Below are 14,372 nucleotides of genomic sequence, written 5' to 3' on the forward strand. Positions count from 1 at the left end.
ACCTTCAGTCAGGGTGGCTAAAGGATGTGGGTTTTGTCCCACTAATATTCAGATTCTCTCCTCTCAGTCATCCTTCTTCTGCCATTCTTCTTCTGTGCCCTGCTCTGGTCTGCAAGAACACGGTGTCTTTCTTGTATCTGCAGACAGTTCTCAAGCTGTCTGTAATATTCAAAACTTAAATTTTTAAGTACGGTTTTCATTGATAACATAGTGTCTTTTCCTCACTTCCACTCTTCCTAATTTACCATAACACAGATCAGTTTTACCTGCAGAATTAGTTTCCAAAGGCTTCCATAACAAAGTACCACAGAGACTTCCCTGGCGGTCCAGTGGTTAAGACCCCGTGCTTCCCCTACAGGGGGCATGGGTTCGATTATTCCTGGTTGGGGAACTAAGATCCCACATGCCGCGTGGCACGGCCAAAAAAAAAAAAAAACAAAGCACCACAAACTCGAAGCCTTAAGACAACAGAAATTTATCCTCTCACGGTTCTTGAGACCAGAACTCTGAAATCAAGGTGTCGGTAGGTAGGACCATGCTCCCTCTGAAGGCTCCCGGGAGAACCCTTCCTTGCCTGTTCCAGCTTCTGGTGGCTCCAGATAATCCTTGGCTTGTGGCTGCCTCTGTGTTGGCTTCAGCCTCTGCCTCAGTCTGCACACGGCCTCTCTTCCGTGTCTTCTCTTATAAGGACACTTGTCATTGGATTTAGGGACCACCTGGATAATGAACAATGATATGTCACCTTGAGATCCTTAATTACATCTGCGAAGATGCTTTTTCCAAATAAGGCAGACATGGCTGCCAGGAATTCTGGGAGAACATCCTTAGAAATTTTGATCTAGGAAGAAAGACAACACTCTATCTTTAAATCCACCTGGAAAAATCACAAGAAAGAATTTCACTTCTCCTAGCTCAGTCAGTTGCCCCTATTAATCATAGTAACTAGAGGACTTTGTATATGATTGAGCCAACCTCAGTCACATGCACTCAGTGGCTATAAGGTGAGGAGTTACTCTGATTGTCTGGTCCATTTGAGAACCTTGAATGTGGAAGAAGTGGTTCTCCATGAGAAGAGGGAGAAGGGTCATGTTACTTGAAAAGGGAAAGAAAGGTGCTATACGGACAAAAGCAAAAAAATGTACACTATCTCATGATAAAAATTCTGGGAAGATATGTACTCAAATGTTAACAGTCATTCCAGGAAAGACGGAGTAAAAGGGATTGGATTTACCCTCCTGCCTGAAACAACTGAAAAATAGGATAAATACATGAAACAGTTTTCAAGACATTGACATGAGACAGTGAAGCACAGTGATCCCAGAGAGGTGGGAAATAAATGAAGTGCACCCTACGATTTCCCCATCTTCCTGTCTGTAAGGCCATGTACCTTGTCCAGGCTGTGGTACAGGGAGGAGGGACCCAGACAGAGCCAGGGAGACTCACTGATTGGAGGATTGGAAGAGATAGAGCAGAGAACCCCTGGAGACCAAAGCAGCTAGAAGGGAAGGGACCAGAGATGAGAGAACTGTACACAGAGAGAGCTCTGGACACCTGCAGAGCAGCCCCTTCAAGTATTCAACAGAGCACTGATCAGCTTCGCATGTAAGGAAACTACTCAGGGCCCTGGGAAGTACCAAAGATTAGTGGGACCAGTACTTGGATCTCACACAGAGCCAGAAATAATGCCTATTCCCACCAACTAGACTGGAAAAACCTCATAATTCACAGGGCATTGGGTAGTATACTAAAAAGAGTCTGGTCTTAAGAACAGGGAATAATTAGACCTGGAATAGTACACACACAAAAATAAAAACAAATAAAAGAACTACTGATACAGACACCAACCTGGATGCATCTCAAAACAATTATGCTAAGAGAAAAAGCCAGACCAAAAAAGAATACATACTACGTGATTCCACCTACATAAAATTCTAGAAAATGCAGGCTAATTATAGTGATAGAAAACAGAGCGGTGGTTGTCTGGGGATGGGGCAGATAGAAGGCAAATAGGGGCAGGAGGGACGGATTACAAAGAGGCAGGAGCAAACTATGCAGTTGACAAATCTGTTTATTATCTTGACTGTGGTGATGCTTTCATGGATCAAACATATGTCAAAACTTATCACATTATAAACTAAGTATGTAAGTGTTTTAATGTCAGTTATACCTCAGTCAAGCTGTTGAATGTGTTAATGGTTATCTCTGAGTGGTGGACTCGCAAGTAATTTTTATTTTGTAAATACTTATCTATATTGTCTGATTTTTTAACATTCGAGATGCAGTGTTTTTACAAAAGGAAAGATCAACAACAAAGATATTTCGCTTTTGCCACACAAATAGAAAAAGAAACAACAGTTCTAATGTTGCTTCAGAGATCAGAAATTGCATCAAGGTGTGACCAGGTGTTTGTCTTTCCTCATCAGTTCTGCCTGCGCTTGGCGTGTGTTTAAATCTGAGGTTATTTCTTTCTCTATTTGTGGCAAATTAATTCTTGCCTCTCCTCCATCTCTTCCATTTTTTCCTTGCACAATACTTAATACCAGTTAGGTCTCTTGGATCTATCCTCCAAATATCTTTTCCCTCAAGTTTTCCATCTCTTACCTTTTTCTTCTTACATTTGTAGAGTTTGTTCAAATATGTGTAGACTTGTCTTACACTCAGCCTTCTAATTTAAGACATTCATTGGGGTCTCTAGAGTGGAGTATTAATTTCCTATTCCTGCTGTAACAAATTGCTACAAAGTTGGTGGTTTAAAATAACCAAATTATTGCACAGTTCTCACAGTCAGTATTTTGAAATGAATCTTAGAGGGCTAAAATCAGTGTTGGCTATGTTCCTTCCTCTAGAGGAGAAGCCTTTCCCTATCTTTCCCAGTTTCTGGAGGTCATCTGCATTCTTTGATTCATGGCCTCTTCCCTATCTTCAAAACTCATCACTTCAACCTCTACTGTCCATCATTTCATCTCCTTCTGCCTTTGACCTTCTTGCACCCTTCTTATAAAGACTCTGTGATTACATTGGACCCACCTGCATGATCCTCCCATCTCAACATCCTTAACTTAATCACACACATGAGATAACATATTCACAGGTTCTGGGGATCTTTGGAGGCCAGATTCCACCACAAGTGCTCACTCTGTTCCTCAGCTCATTTACATATTTTATTGGTGCTCATGAACTCTTTCTAGTGTTTACATGAATCTCTGTAAATGTCTCCATCATTTTTCTACTCTGAGATTGGGTTTCTTCCCTGCCTGTGTTGCAGAGTTTTGTGGTCTGTTTGATCTGACTAGTCTTAGAGTGTGTGCCAGGCTTCCTGAGACGGATGGTTGTTTTCTTTGTTTCTTTCTTCTTTTTGGCTCAGTGGAGTTCAGGACTGTTGCTGGAGTGCTTTAGGTGACAACATTCTCAAAAATTATGAAAGGCAAAGTGACTTTTCTCTCCATCGGTCAGGAGCATAGCAGCAGATAGGTCACCTATTTTGTTGCTGAGGCCTGAGACAAGCTCAGCTACCTGGATTCCTCATACTTACCCAGATGCAGGGTCAGGGAGGACTCCTCCCACCCATACAGCTCCTTCTTGGTCTCTTGCAGGCCACAGAGACCACAAACACTCCTGGGTGGTAGTTGTTGATGCTAACATTCCCCCAGGAAATCCACAGATTTCTACAGGCAAAATTCCTCCAAAGACTTGGCATCTTAATGCTCTTGTCCCTCTGTTGTTTGTCTCCAGGTACTCGTCCCCCTCATAGTGGTAAAGAGTGTTGTACAGTTGTCTCCCCTCACGTCCATGGTTACCAGCCACCTGCCCCAGCAGCTATTTACCACTGAGGAGGTGGCAGAGAAGGGAAGAGAGAGTCTCTAGATCACCATCTTCCCAGAATCCCTTGCTCCAAAAAGACCCCCCAACCTTGTCACCCACCACTCACCTACCTCACATTTTTTTAAACTGAAATTCAAATATAACTGGGGAGCCTTCATTTTCATTTGCTAAGTCCAGCAACCTTACTTTAAGTGCAATTATTGAAAAACAAGAAAGACTGGAGAAATTAATTAAGCATCCAACTCAAGAACCTAGGAAAAAGCATAACAAAATAAACCAAAAGAAAGTAGAAAGAAGGAGATTAAAAGCAAAAATTAATGAAACAGGAAAACAAAACCGAATAAAAACAGTAGTCCTAACTTCAAAAACAATGAAAAGTTGGTTCACTGACAAGAGCAATAAAATAGACAAACTTCTGGCAAGTAGAATGAGGTAAAAAGAAGGAGCAGTAGATAACATTTGAGATAGAAAGGGGTATATAATCAGATTTAAAAAGACTGTTGTTTTAAATTACAACTTTAATAAATTTTTAAGTCAAAATGAAAAACATTTTCAAAATACAAATTACTAAAATTTGCTTAGGACGAAAGATAAAAGCTGAACAAACAAAAATAATTGTAGGGAGTTATAGGATAGTTCTTGTTGATTAGATAAGTCCTATGTTATTTAAATCTTCCACATCATAGAAAAACATCAATACTTTCCAGCTCATTTTGAAGCTTGCATAACCCTGACACAAAAATTGAACAAGAATGACACAAGAAAAGTAGAGATTAGTCTTATTTTTGCTCCTTTACAGAAAGTTGTTTATTATATCTTGCTTGGGGGGAAAAAAAGAGGTGTGTTGTAGAATAATCATGTAAAGTATTATTTCATTGGTATTTTTAAAAACAATGTATTTGTGCCTAAATTTGTGTCTATTTTTGTATATAGATGTGTAGGATAAACTTAGAAAAAGAGGTCTGGAAGGATACACATAAAACTACTGAGTGTCAATATAGTATTGTAAGGAAGAAGGTGAGAGGAAATGTTCACTCTATGCATTGTGATAAGTTTTAAATATTTTTACATCAAGCATGTATTGTACAACACAGAAAATTATTTTTTAAATGTACTTTGCTTTAAATAAATTACAAGAGTCCTTAAGGGACTTTACACACAGCTTCTTCACCTATCACAAATAAAATATATTACACATTTCCAATTGAACAAAATAAAATAGTTCCAAATTATTTGATATATAGCCACTGAGTAGGAAACAAAGCAAATCCTGAGGCATCTCCCATTTCATTTTCAATGGGTAAGAAGTTGCGACCCTGACTCAGCTTTTACTTCTTGGAAATAATTTTATTTTAGAAACTGACCTCACAGTGACCCTGCACCAGCACATTATGGGGATTTTTATTACACATTTGTCTGTAGAGGGCTGGGGACGCCTTCATTCTCAGTGCTGCTTCATTTTCTTTATAAAATAAAGACGCTTGGGATGTGAACTCAGAGGGATATGAGAACCTGATTTTTTGATTAATTTAAATAGTATAAGAACTGGTCTTTTGTGGATTGTTTTAAATGGATATTGTTATGGATTAAATACTATTCAAGTTGCATTTTTAAAAATTCCCTCTTTAGTATTACATGAATAATGCATTAATAGTGTTCTCCAAACTTTGAATAATATTTCTAGAATGAAGATAGAATTAAAGAGAAGAGAAGGCATTTGGGAGATACAAAGCACTTTTGTCCAGTGGCTCTCAAAGAAAACTTCATCCTACAACCAGGCAGCACAGAAGAAGCAGCTAAATATCGAGAAAAGATCTATTACTTTTCAAGTCCTGAGGCTAAAGAAAAGTTTTTGGAGCAACCTGAGGATTATGTGGCTCACGATGAACCATTAAAGGTGAAAACAATATTCCCATCCTGACGATCACTCCTGCGTACTTTTTTAGGGACTTATTACCAACCTCCACCATTTTACTCAGTAGTGAAGTCCCCAATCTAATATAATGGTATGGAAATATCTAGGTTCCAAGAACAACTTTTTGGAATATAACATAATCTAATTATCTATTTCGATTTCTTCAGTAATGCCTGTGTCAGACCAACACATGATATCTTTTTAGCTGAAGTAGAAAGTCACAGCTGAATTTACTGCTTGTAAATTTATTGGATTTATTTTATTGCCTAATCATTTTGACATACCATTTTAACATCTAATTTCTTGTTAGACATTTTTTCACAGTAATTTTTATAGTGTGATTTTGCCATTGTGGATATGAAATAGTACTTAGGAAATCTTTGGGCATATGATCCTTTGTTTCTCTTAATTATTTTATTAGTATAATTCCCTAGAATGGGATTACAAGATCAAAATATATAAATCACAATATACTGTCACAACTTTCAGTAACGTTAATGCCTTGTTAAACAGAACTTATAAAACACAATTTAAACTCTTCTGGATAATTTGGGCCATTTTCATGGACCTAAATCATCCCATAGGGATGACTGAAGTATGCCAATGGTTGTGCCTTGGCCCTGCTGGTGATGGGAGTCACTTAGGAATGTGGCCTTTTGTCTTCTTTTGGTGTTTTGTTTTCCTCTCAGTCTGTTTCACTACTTGTGATCTATTGCCTTGTTTTACTCATAACCCTGTGGACAAAAGCCTGAAATCTTAATGGTGAGTCCACACTTTTTCTGCAAATCGTCATGTATCTACATCCCTTCACTTCCTAGCTACTTACCTGCTCTGAATTCCACACAGCTCTGTTTGCCAGAGGTTTAACCTGTGGATGAATGAGGTGTCACTTCAGCAATTTCATCACTGAGGGATTTAAAATGTGATCCAAAAGTATGGTGTGAGACTGCACCTACATAATTTCATACCACTCTATTTTCACTATTCACCATTCTCTTTTTCATTATTTTTCTCAAGTGATTCATCAAGTGACTTAAATCTTATCACATGACCAGTTCTTTTTTTATTGACATACAATATTATATCAGTTTCAGGTATACAACATAGTGGTTTGACATTTACGTATATTGTGAAATGATCATCAAGATAAGTCTAGTAACCATCTGTCACCATATAAAGTTATTACAATGTTGTTTACTATATTCCCTATGCTGTACAGCCAACCTGGACATATTTATTTTATAGCTGAAAGTTTGTACCTTTTAATCCCCTTCACCTATTTTGCCCATCTCCCTAACCTCCTTCCCCTCTGGCAACCACCAGTTTGTTCTGTATGTCTATGAGTCTGTTTCTGTTTTGTTACGTTTGTTTGTTTTGATTTTTAGATTCCACATATAAGTGAAATCATACAGCATTTGTCTGTCTCTGCCTGACTTATTTCACTTAGCATAATACCATCTAGGTCCATCAGTATTGTCGCATATGGCAGGATTTCATTCTTTTTTAATGGCTGAGTAATATTCCATTATGTGTGCATGTGTGTGCCACATCTTTTTTAACCATTCATCTATCGATGGACACTTGGGTTGCTTCCATATCTTGTTTATTGCAAATAAATGCTGCAAAGAACATAGTGGTACATATATATTTTCTAATTAGTGTTTTCATTTCCTTCGTATAAATACCCAGAAGTGGAATTGCTGAATCATGAGAAAGTTCTATTTTTAGTTTTTTGAGGAACCTCCATGCTGTTTTCCATAGTGGCTACACCAATTTACATTCCCACCAACAGTGCACATCCTTGCCAACACTTGTCGTTTCCTGTCTTTTTGGCAATAGCAATTCTGATAGGTGTGAGGTGATATCTCACTGTGGTTTTGATTTGCATTTCCTTGATGATTAGTGATGTTGAGCATCTTTTCATGTCATGCCCAATTCTTTAACTAATGATGGAATCAGTTCCACTGGAAGCACATAAATTGAGAGTGATGAAGGGTGGTCTCCTGGGGGGAATCCAGATATGGTTAACAGAAGAAGAGTGAATAAATGCTGGGTGGCAAAATCAATGGATATTTACATCATGTCTTCCTCTTGCTTTTGTGGGGTTATCAAACCCTTGTTTTGCTGAAACACATTTTCAACTAACTTTCTTTATATCTGAAAATGTCATCATTTGGTTCTCATATATGTTTAACAATTAGGATGGACATAGATTTTAGGTCGAAAATCATTCCTTTTTAGAATATTAAAGATATTGCTTTATTGTGAGGTAGCATCCAGTGTCACTAGGCTGATTTTAATTTCTTTGTAAGTCAGCTTCATTTTTTAAATATTTGAAAGCTTTTAAGAGCTTCTTTTCATTATCTTGTGTTCTTAAAATTGTCCAGAATCTTTTTTATTCATTGCACTGGACACATGGTACATGTTTGATCTGAAATCATGTGTTGTTCATGCTAGGGAATCTTAGAATTTCACAGTACTACTGAACTTTTTACTTCAGCAGTCACATTTTTAATCTCTAAGATCTCTTTCTTTTCTCTGATATTTCTGTTTTCAAATATTCTTTTGTGGACTTGCTATCTTCTTAAATCTCTTAAATTTCTTTCTTTTTTTTAAATTTCCCTATTCCTCAAGACACCTGACTCCTCTTTCTCCTGTATTTCTCTGGTACACTTGCACCTTTCAACTCTTCTCTGAACTGTTCCTTCACAAGGACAGAAGGTGATGAGACTGTGCTCCTTGCTTCCCTCTGCTGCTCGAAATCCGTTACTGCCAGCCCCTTTGAGGCTTATTCCATCCAGATATATCACCATCTCCCACTCCTCCTTGCTGTCGCCTACCAGTATCATAGTCATTTCCCCACACACAAAAGATTTACCTGCTCCTCCATCCCAACTCTCACCGTTGTTCTTGACAATTTGAGCATCAATGGACAATCCGTACATCTGGATCTCTGTGGGTTCTCTGGTTTTGGGGCTTCCCTATCTCCAATACAGAGATTACAGGAGTTAATGAAGGGACCCCTAGTGTTCCAGTATCAGTGGGCTTTTTGTCTGGTAGAGAGGTTTTGTTGTTGTTTTTATCGTGCTAAGAAAGTGCCTTTCCATTCTTCCTTAATTAAAACTTTTTTAAAGAAACAAAATTAATTTAATTTTATTAAATGCCTTTTGGCACTTGATATCAAGATGCTCTATGGTTGTTGATGATCCCTGAGGACCATGGTTTATGCAATGAATCGTGTTAATTGGTATCCTAATGCTGAAACATCCTTGAGTTTGTGAAGTGATAATTCAGTCTTAGGGAGGGCAGTTAATAATAAGCCTTATGTTTTCTAAATTCTCAAAGCTTCCTTTTCTTCACTATCCTTCTATCCTACAACCCCCTGACCCACCCCCTGTGGCAGGCTCCTCCATTAAGAATATGCCTTCTGGGCCCCCATGGCTCTGGCAAAACTGTATGTGGAAGACAGTTGGCAGAAAAATTGGGCATTTTTCATATTCAGTTTGAAGAATTTCTTCAAGAAAGACTAATGCTTAAAACTGAGAAGAAAGTTGGACCTGAATTTGAGGACGATTCTGAGGATGAACAATTTGCAAAACAAGAACTTGAAGAGCTTGCAATTCAGGCCAATGTTACAATTGAGGAAGAAAATATAAAGAAGCTGGTAGGAATATTAATACTCTCCTTGCAGATAACTGTGCTTACTGGTGTTACTTTGGGGGAGAAGAATATAAGCTGATTCACTTTGTTATACAGCAGAAACTAACACACCATTGTAAAGCAATTATACTCCAATAAAGATGTTAAAAAAAAAGAAACAAACTCTATAAAGTTTCTAAGAAGAAAAAAATAGCCCATAAAAATCATTTAAGAGTCATCCTCCCCATATGTTAAATACAGATCTTACTGCTCATCTAGAATGTAAAATACTGAGTTTTACATGACTCCAATAAAAAACTGAAAAGCTTTTCCTGACAAGAGTGTTATATAGCATTTATTTGGGACTATGCTATTTGATATGTCTGACCTAGACTGTAAGGTTTTCCATTATTGTGTTCTCCATTTTCTATTCAACGTCATAAAAAATCTGTCCCAGTGCCAGTGGAGATCTCAAAATATTAATTTCTAATGATGCCTCATAAGAAAGTTTGTATATATCTCTTAGGTGTTTTCTATCTGGAGGTATAAAGAGAAAGTTCTTAATTCTAACTCACTTTTAAACCATTTCTGATATAGCTGGACCCTTTTCTTCTCAAATGATCTCCTATAAATGGACGCAGGTACAGATTATATTCCAGATGACTGCCTGCCTGGCCCATCCTTTAATCAGGATCTAGGTTGAATAATTATAAGATAGATGACAAAAATCAGTTAAGCTTTATAGGTGTGTGATATAGATTGAACAAGGTTTTAGTAAAAATGATGAGACAGATATCCTGAGACCATGTATGAAAATCAGTCATGCTAATTGCTAGTAACTCCTCTTAGCAATAGTAAATATCATTTAATATTTAAAACCATATTAAATATTGGTTTAAAGTAAAGAGCTCAGATTTTTAAATGTTTATGAGCAACAGTATAAAAAATGACCTGAGGGACTTCCCTGATGGTCCAGTGGGTAAGACACCGTGCTCCCAGTGCAGGGGGGCCCAGGTTCGATCCCTGGTCAGGGAACTAGATCCTGCATGCATGCTGCAACTAAGAGTCCGCATGCTGCAACGAAGATCCTGTGTACTGCAACTAAGACCCAGCGCAGCCAAAATAAATAAATACATAAATAGTTTTGAAAAAACTGACCTAAGAAAAACAGGTCTTAACCTAATCAACTATGTAACATAGTATTATTTATTAATATACAGTTTTAAATTTTTGTTTTGTTTTCTGATTTTTGTTTGTAGCCTCAGGAAGTACAACTTACAGAAGAAGAAGAAGCAATCAGATTAAATCTAACAGAAAATGAGCCATTGCCTCCCGAAATCCTTGAAGCAATTCTCTCTGAGTGGTGGTTTAAGGAACCGATACGGTATCTTAATTTATATAGGCTTTTATACATTTATTGACTTTTATTTGATTTATTCTTAAAAGTTAAAAATGTAATCCAACATAAATTTAAGAATTTTCTCCTTTACTCTCATGTAAACTAGTGATTCCACACATTAAAAACATCTAGGGAGTTATTTAGGGACTTCCCTGGTGGCGCAGTAGTTAAGAATCCGCCTGCCAATGCAGGGGACACGGGTTGGAGCCCTGGTCCAGGAAGATCCCACAGCCGCGGAGCAACTAAGCCCGTGCGCCACAACTATTGAGCCTGCGCTCTAGAGGCCGCAAACCACAGCTACTGAAGCCTGCACGCTTAGAGCCCGTGCTCCACAACAAGAGAAGCCACCGCAATGAGAAGCCCATGCACCACAACAAAGAATAGCCACCGCTCACTGCAACTAGAGAAAGCCCATGTGCAGCAACGAAGACCCAATGCAGCCAAAAGTTAATTAATTAATTAATTAATGAAAAAAAAACATCTAGAGGATTATTTTAAAAATACTGATGCCAGAGACCCCACCCCAAAATAATTGAATCAAAATCTTTAGAGGTGTGAGGTTGGGACCTGGGCACTGGAGTTCCCCCGGGGATTATAATGTGTAGTTGTGATTAAGGATCCATATTCTCAACCTGTGTACACTCATGACGTACCAGACTCTTTGCCTTGTAGTCTTTTAACAATTAGTTAATTCCACTGTCAACTTAAAGAAAAACGCACAACCTGAGGGTTGTGAGTTTAAATTTTATTCAGGGTCTTACTGAGGACTATAGCCTGGGAGATAGCTCTGAAGACCTGTTCCAAAGAGGTAGGGGAGGAGCCAGTACACATATATGAATTTCTTGGCTAGGAAATACATGTAGTTAAGCATACATCTTGGTAAAAGATTGCTGCTAATAACGAAGAACAGATATCCCAAGTTAATGATTTTAGTGCTTTTCTATGTATGGGAAAATGCAAGAATCTGGGGTCATTGAAATTCTTCCTGAGATATGCATTTAACTATCTAGGGACCTGTTTATCCAAAGGACAGAGTGCCTCATCCTGTTTTTTCATCCTGAATTCTTTTCAGGGTACGCTGTCCGTAGGTGACTGCAGTGGGTTGTGACTTAACCCCCGTATAACTGGTTGATGAGCAACGCTCTTTGTTTTTGTTGCAATGGTTGTTCACACTGCTAAATAGCTGTCCATAGTCTCATCCCTTTACCAACAGCCAGGAACAAGCCTGACGCCAAACAGGACAAACTAAAAATTCCAGGCCACCAGAGGCTTCACCTCGATTTCCTAACCAGAATCTCTTACCTCGGTATCCACCAGAAGAAAGTGAAATGATACTTACAGTACTGATAATAGCAAACACTTATATGGAACTTACTGTGTGCCAGATAATGTTCTCCTATATTTTATTCATATTAATTTCCTTAATCCTTACAACTGCCCTCTGGGACAGAAACTTTTATTTTCTCATTCTGGAGATAAGGAAACTATATCATAGAGAATTCAAATAACTGGCAGGTCCCAGTCCTCCTCTGGTCACTCTCTTTCACTTGGTCCCTGGCCTAACCAAGTAAGTGGGATTATTAGTCACTTTAATTTTAATTTCTTGTTCCCTAAATTAGATCAATAGTCGTAGTAAACTTAGGCATGTTGCTGGCAGCAACATAGTCATGGGTTGTTCTTCATTAACTTAGCTCCTGACCTCACATCATACATTTAAAAAAAAAAAAAAAGAAAAAGCGTATGGATTGAAGAAATGTAAAAAGTGAAATTGTAATAGCCTAAATAAAATAGCTGAACATTAGCACTACATTAAAACTTATTACAATGAAGACTTTGTAATAGCATAAGAAATTTTATTATACAATATTGAGTTAAAAAAGAGGATACGAAGTTATTTATAATATGATAGAAAGTTGAACAAATGAAGAACCGACTAGAAAGAAACAAAACAAAATGTCAGTAACCTCTTGGATATGAGGTTGCAGATAATTTTGCCCTTTTTTCATGACTTTATTTCTGATTTTTCTATAGTGAGATTTATTGCTTTTATAATCAGGAAAAAACATGTTTTAAAAAGGCATCTGTCCTAGAGATCTAATGTAACTAATTACATTAGTTACATTACTTAGATTTTGTATGTGAGAAGCAAGAGGGAGTTGAAGGATGTCTCTGAAGTTTGGCACCTGGATACTAGTGAGTCAGAGGAAGAGCTGTGTGGAAGGGTAACAGTGAGCATGATTTTTTGACAGTATGATGCATATATAATTCCTGAAGGGCACTCAGATGGAGAAACTAGGCAGCTTGTTGAAAATTCTAAATCAAAACTCAGAAGAGAGGTTGGGTGTAGAGGTAAAAGATTTAGATGTCATTGACAAAGAAGTAACAGCTAGAACAGAAGAGACTTTGCTGAAGGCACCTCTAAAGAAAACAACACATATCTTATGGCCAATATATGTAAATTTGCCCACTTAATTAGAAAGAAAACAACGTTTCTAAATGACAGTTAAGAGCTGAAACTGTCAAATGTTCATGAAAGTCCTATTCCTTTGAAGAAGAAAACGTATATTTAAATATAAATAGTTAAACCAAATTTTAGATAAACAAGATAAACTTTCATTCAAAAAGGGACCAATATTAAATCTCTCAACTAAACCAAGCCAGGTTCTCCAAGCCTGATTGTTTTTATAAATACTCCCTAATGAAAATGTATTAACATTCCAAGTTATTTTCATGATCCTTAAAGTTTCATCATACTTGAGCAAGTTTGATGATCCTGTCTGAATACGATCATCTTACACATGAGCCAAGAAAACATTAATAATTGTCGCTGGTTACAAAGGGAGCCAGGGAAGAGGGTTATGAACTTTCCCATGAAAAGAAACATCATTAGAAGAAAAATGACTAAAAGGTAAAGATTCTCAATAAAGGGGTAGAGGGCAGCCAAGTAAACTCTTTATGTAAACGGTGACACATTCATTAGGCTGGTCACTCGTCCCAAGCAGAGAACTTATTTTCTCTTTCCCTGTGATCGTCTCACAACTTTTAGTAGGCTTCTAATTAATAGTAATTGTCTATAAACTGATTGACAGTACTTTTATACTATAAATATAAGTATAAAATATTATCATTTTAATCCAACTCAGTACATTTGGGAGAAGAAACAGCATGTAGAAATATTAAAAAAATAAAAGGTACTATAGGAAACTGTTTATTCATTGGGTGTCTTATGTAAAGTTGAGAGTTATCAGTACTTTTTCATTTTTAAATCAATATTTATAATATAATATTTTAAGCCAATGAAGTAAGTTATGAAATTTCCACCTAGTTCCACAGGTTTTGTATTAGATGGTTTCCCGCGATATCCTGACGAGGTCCAGTTTCTGGGGGAACATGGATTTTTCCCAGATGCTGCTGTTTTTATACAAGTTGATTATCAAGATGTTTCTGATCGCCTCCTTCCTACCCAAATTGGAAAGTGGAAAGTGAAACAAAAGAAGAAATTAGAAAGGAAAAAACTCATCAAAGAAATGAAGGCAAAAATCAAGGTATGTATCTGTTAAAAAAAAAGCATGAGAGTAAATGTGTTCAGCATTTATC

General features: G+C 37.3%; 1 protein-coding gene and 1 non-coding gene across 2 annotated transcripts in view; both read left to right on the forward strand.

Moving 5' to 3' along the window:
• Positions 1-14,372, forward strand: part of AK9 (adenylate kinase 9) — a 114,650-nt gene that overhangs the window by 70,525 nt on the left and 29,753 nt on the right. Inside the window, 4 exon segments of the mRNA XM_061207210.1 lie at positions 5,507-5,719; positions 9,141-9,401; positions 10,636-10,760; positions 14,101-14,320. Coding sequence (XP_061063193.1) covers positions 5,507-5,719; positions 9,141-9,401; positions 10,636-10,760; positions 14,101-14,320 — 819 coding nt within the window.
• TRNAW-CCA (transfer RNA tryptophan (anticodon CCA)) lies at positions 10,338-10,411 on the forward strand. The gene has a single exon. It is a non-coding gene; the product is annotated as a tRNA-Trp (tRNA).

Source organism: Eubalaena glacialis, chromosome 12, assembly GCF_028564815.1.
Source record: "Eubalaena glacialis isolate mEubGla1 chromosome 12, mEubGla1.1.hap2.+ XY, whole genome shotgun sequence".
NCBI classification, from domain to species: Eukaryota; Metazoa; Chordata; class Mammalia; order Artiodactyla; family Balaenidae; genus Eubalaena; species Eubalaena glacialis.